The sequence below is a fragment of the Euleptes europaea genome, chromosome 10 (assembly GCF_029931775.1).
Source record: "Euleptes europaea isolate rEulEur1 chromosome 10, rEulEur1.hap1, whole genome shotgun sequence".
NCBI lineage: Eukaryota > Metazoa > Chordata > Lepidosauria > Squamata > Sphaerodactylidae > Euleptes > Euleptes europaea.
The window spans coordinates 23,429,510-23,430,796 of record NC_079321.1 but is presented as its reverse complement, the minus strand read 5'-3'; the positions used below and the strand labels follow the sequence as shown (position 1 = coordinate 23,430,796).

Genomic DNA, 1,287 nt, shown 5'->3' with positions numbered 1-1,287 from the left:
AGGAAAGAGAGGGGGGTTGCAAGGAAAGCCTTGCAAGGAAAGAGGGGGTTGCAAGCCTTGCAAGGAAAGAGAGGGGATTCGGTGCAGGGAAGCGCCTTTCCCCCCTGGCCAGTGTCCGGGGCGCGGCGCCCCCGGCAGGAGAGGGCGGCTCCCTTCCCGCTGCCGACGGCGACCCCAGCGCCTAGAGGGGAGACTCGCCGGGCTTCCTCCTCGCCACGGTGCCCTACCGCAAGGCAGAGGCGGCGGCGGCAGCAGAGCGGGGCGAAGGCGACGTCTCGAGCTCCCTGCTGGAGCAGCCGCCCCGGGCGGGCTCGGCGACGCTGGCCATGGCGGCGATCCGCAAGAAGCTGGTGGTGGTGGGCGACGGGGCGTGCGGCAAGACGTGCCTGCTGATCGTCTTCAGCAAGGACGAGTTCCCGGAGGTGTACGTGCCCACCGTCTTCGAGAACTACGTGGCCGACATCGAGGTGGACGGCAAGCAGGTGGAGCTGGCCCTGTGGGACACGGCCGGCCAGGAGGACTACGACCGCCTGCGGCCGCTCTCCTACCCGGACACCGACGTGATCCTCATGTGCTTCTCGGTGGACAGCCCGGACTCGCTGGAGAACATCCCGGAGAAGTGGGTGCCCGAGGTGAAGCACTTCTGCCCCAACGTGCCCATCATCCTGGTGGCCAACAAGAAGGACCTGCGCAACGACGAGCACGTGCGCAACGAGCTGGCCCGCATGAAGCAGGAGCCGGTGCGCACCGAGGACGGCCGCGCCATGGCCGTCCGCATCCAGGCCTACGACTACCTCGAGTGCTCGGCCAAGACCAAGGACGGCGTGCGGGAGGTCTTCGAGACCGCCACCCGCGCCGCCCTGCAGAAGCGCTACGGCACCCAGAACGGCTGCATCAATTGCTGCAAGGTCCTATGACGGGGAGGGGGGCGGGGAGCCCCGGGGGGGCCGGGAGGGGGGCAGGCGCGGACCTCGAGGGGGCGGGCTGCGGCCGCCTCCAGCGCGGAGAGCTCTTGGGTCCCTCCCCCCCCAATGCCGGGGGGGGGTGCATTTGCAAAAGAAATGCCGGGGGGGTGCATTTGCAAAAGAAATGCTAGGGGGGTGCTTTTGCAAAAGCATCGTTCCCCCGGGACTGATCCAGCGAAAGGGCGTCGGACTTGACTGGACCCGACTTGGACGGACGCCGCCTGCCTTTCCTTGGGGGAAAGGGACTGGTTGGTCACCCGCTGCAAATGGGGATCCGCTCGGCGGAGGGCCTGGACGCCTCCCCCTATTTGGAAAGAGGACA

General features: G+C 67.8%; 1 protein-coding gene across 1 annotated transcript; it reads left to right on the top strand.

Annotated features, from left to right (window-relative positions):
* The first annotated feature begins 266 nt into the window (after positions 1 to 266).
* RHOB (ras homolog family member B) lies at positions 267 to 929 on the top strand. The gene has a single exon (XM_056856758.1). It carries the CDS (start codon positions 327 to 329, stop codon positions 915 to 917), a length of 591 nt encoding a protein of 196 aa, XP_056712736.1. The 5' UTR covers positions 267 to 326; the 3' UTR covers positions 918 to 929.
* Positions 930 to 1,287: the final 358 nt, after the last annotated feature.

Excerpts from the sequence above, each read along its gene's own strand:
- RHOB (XM_056856758.1), top strand. The coding sequence starts at position 327 with ATGGCGGCGATCCGCAAGAAGCTGGTGGTGGTGGGCGACGGGGCGTGC.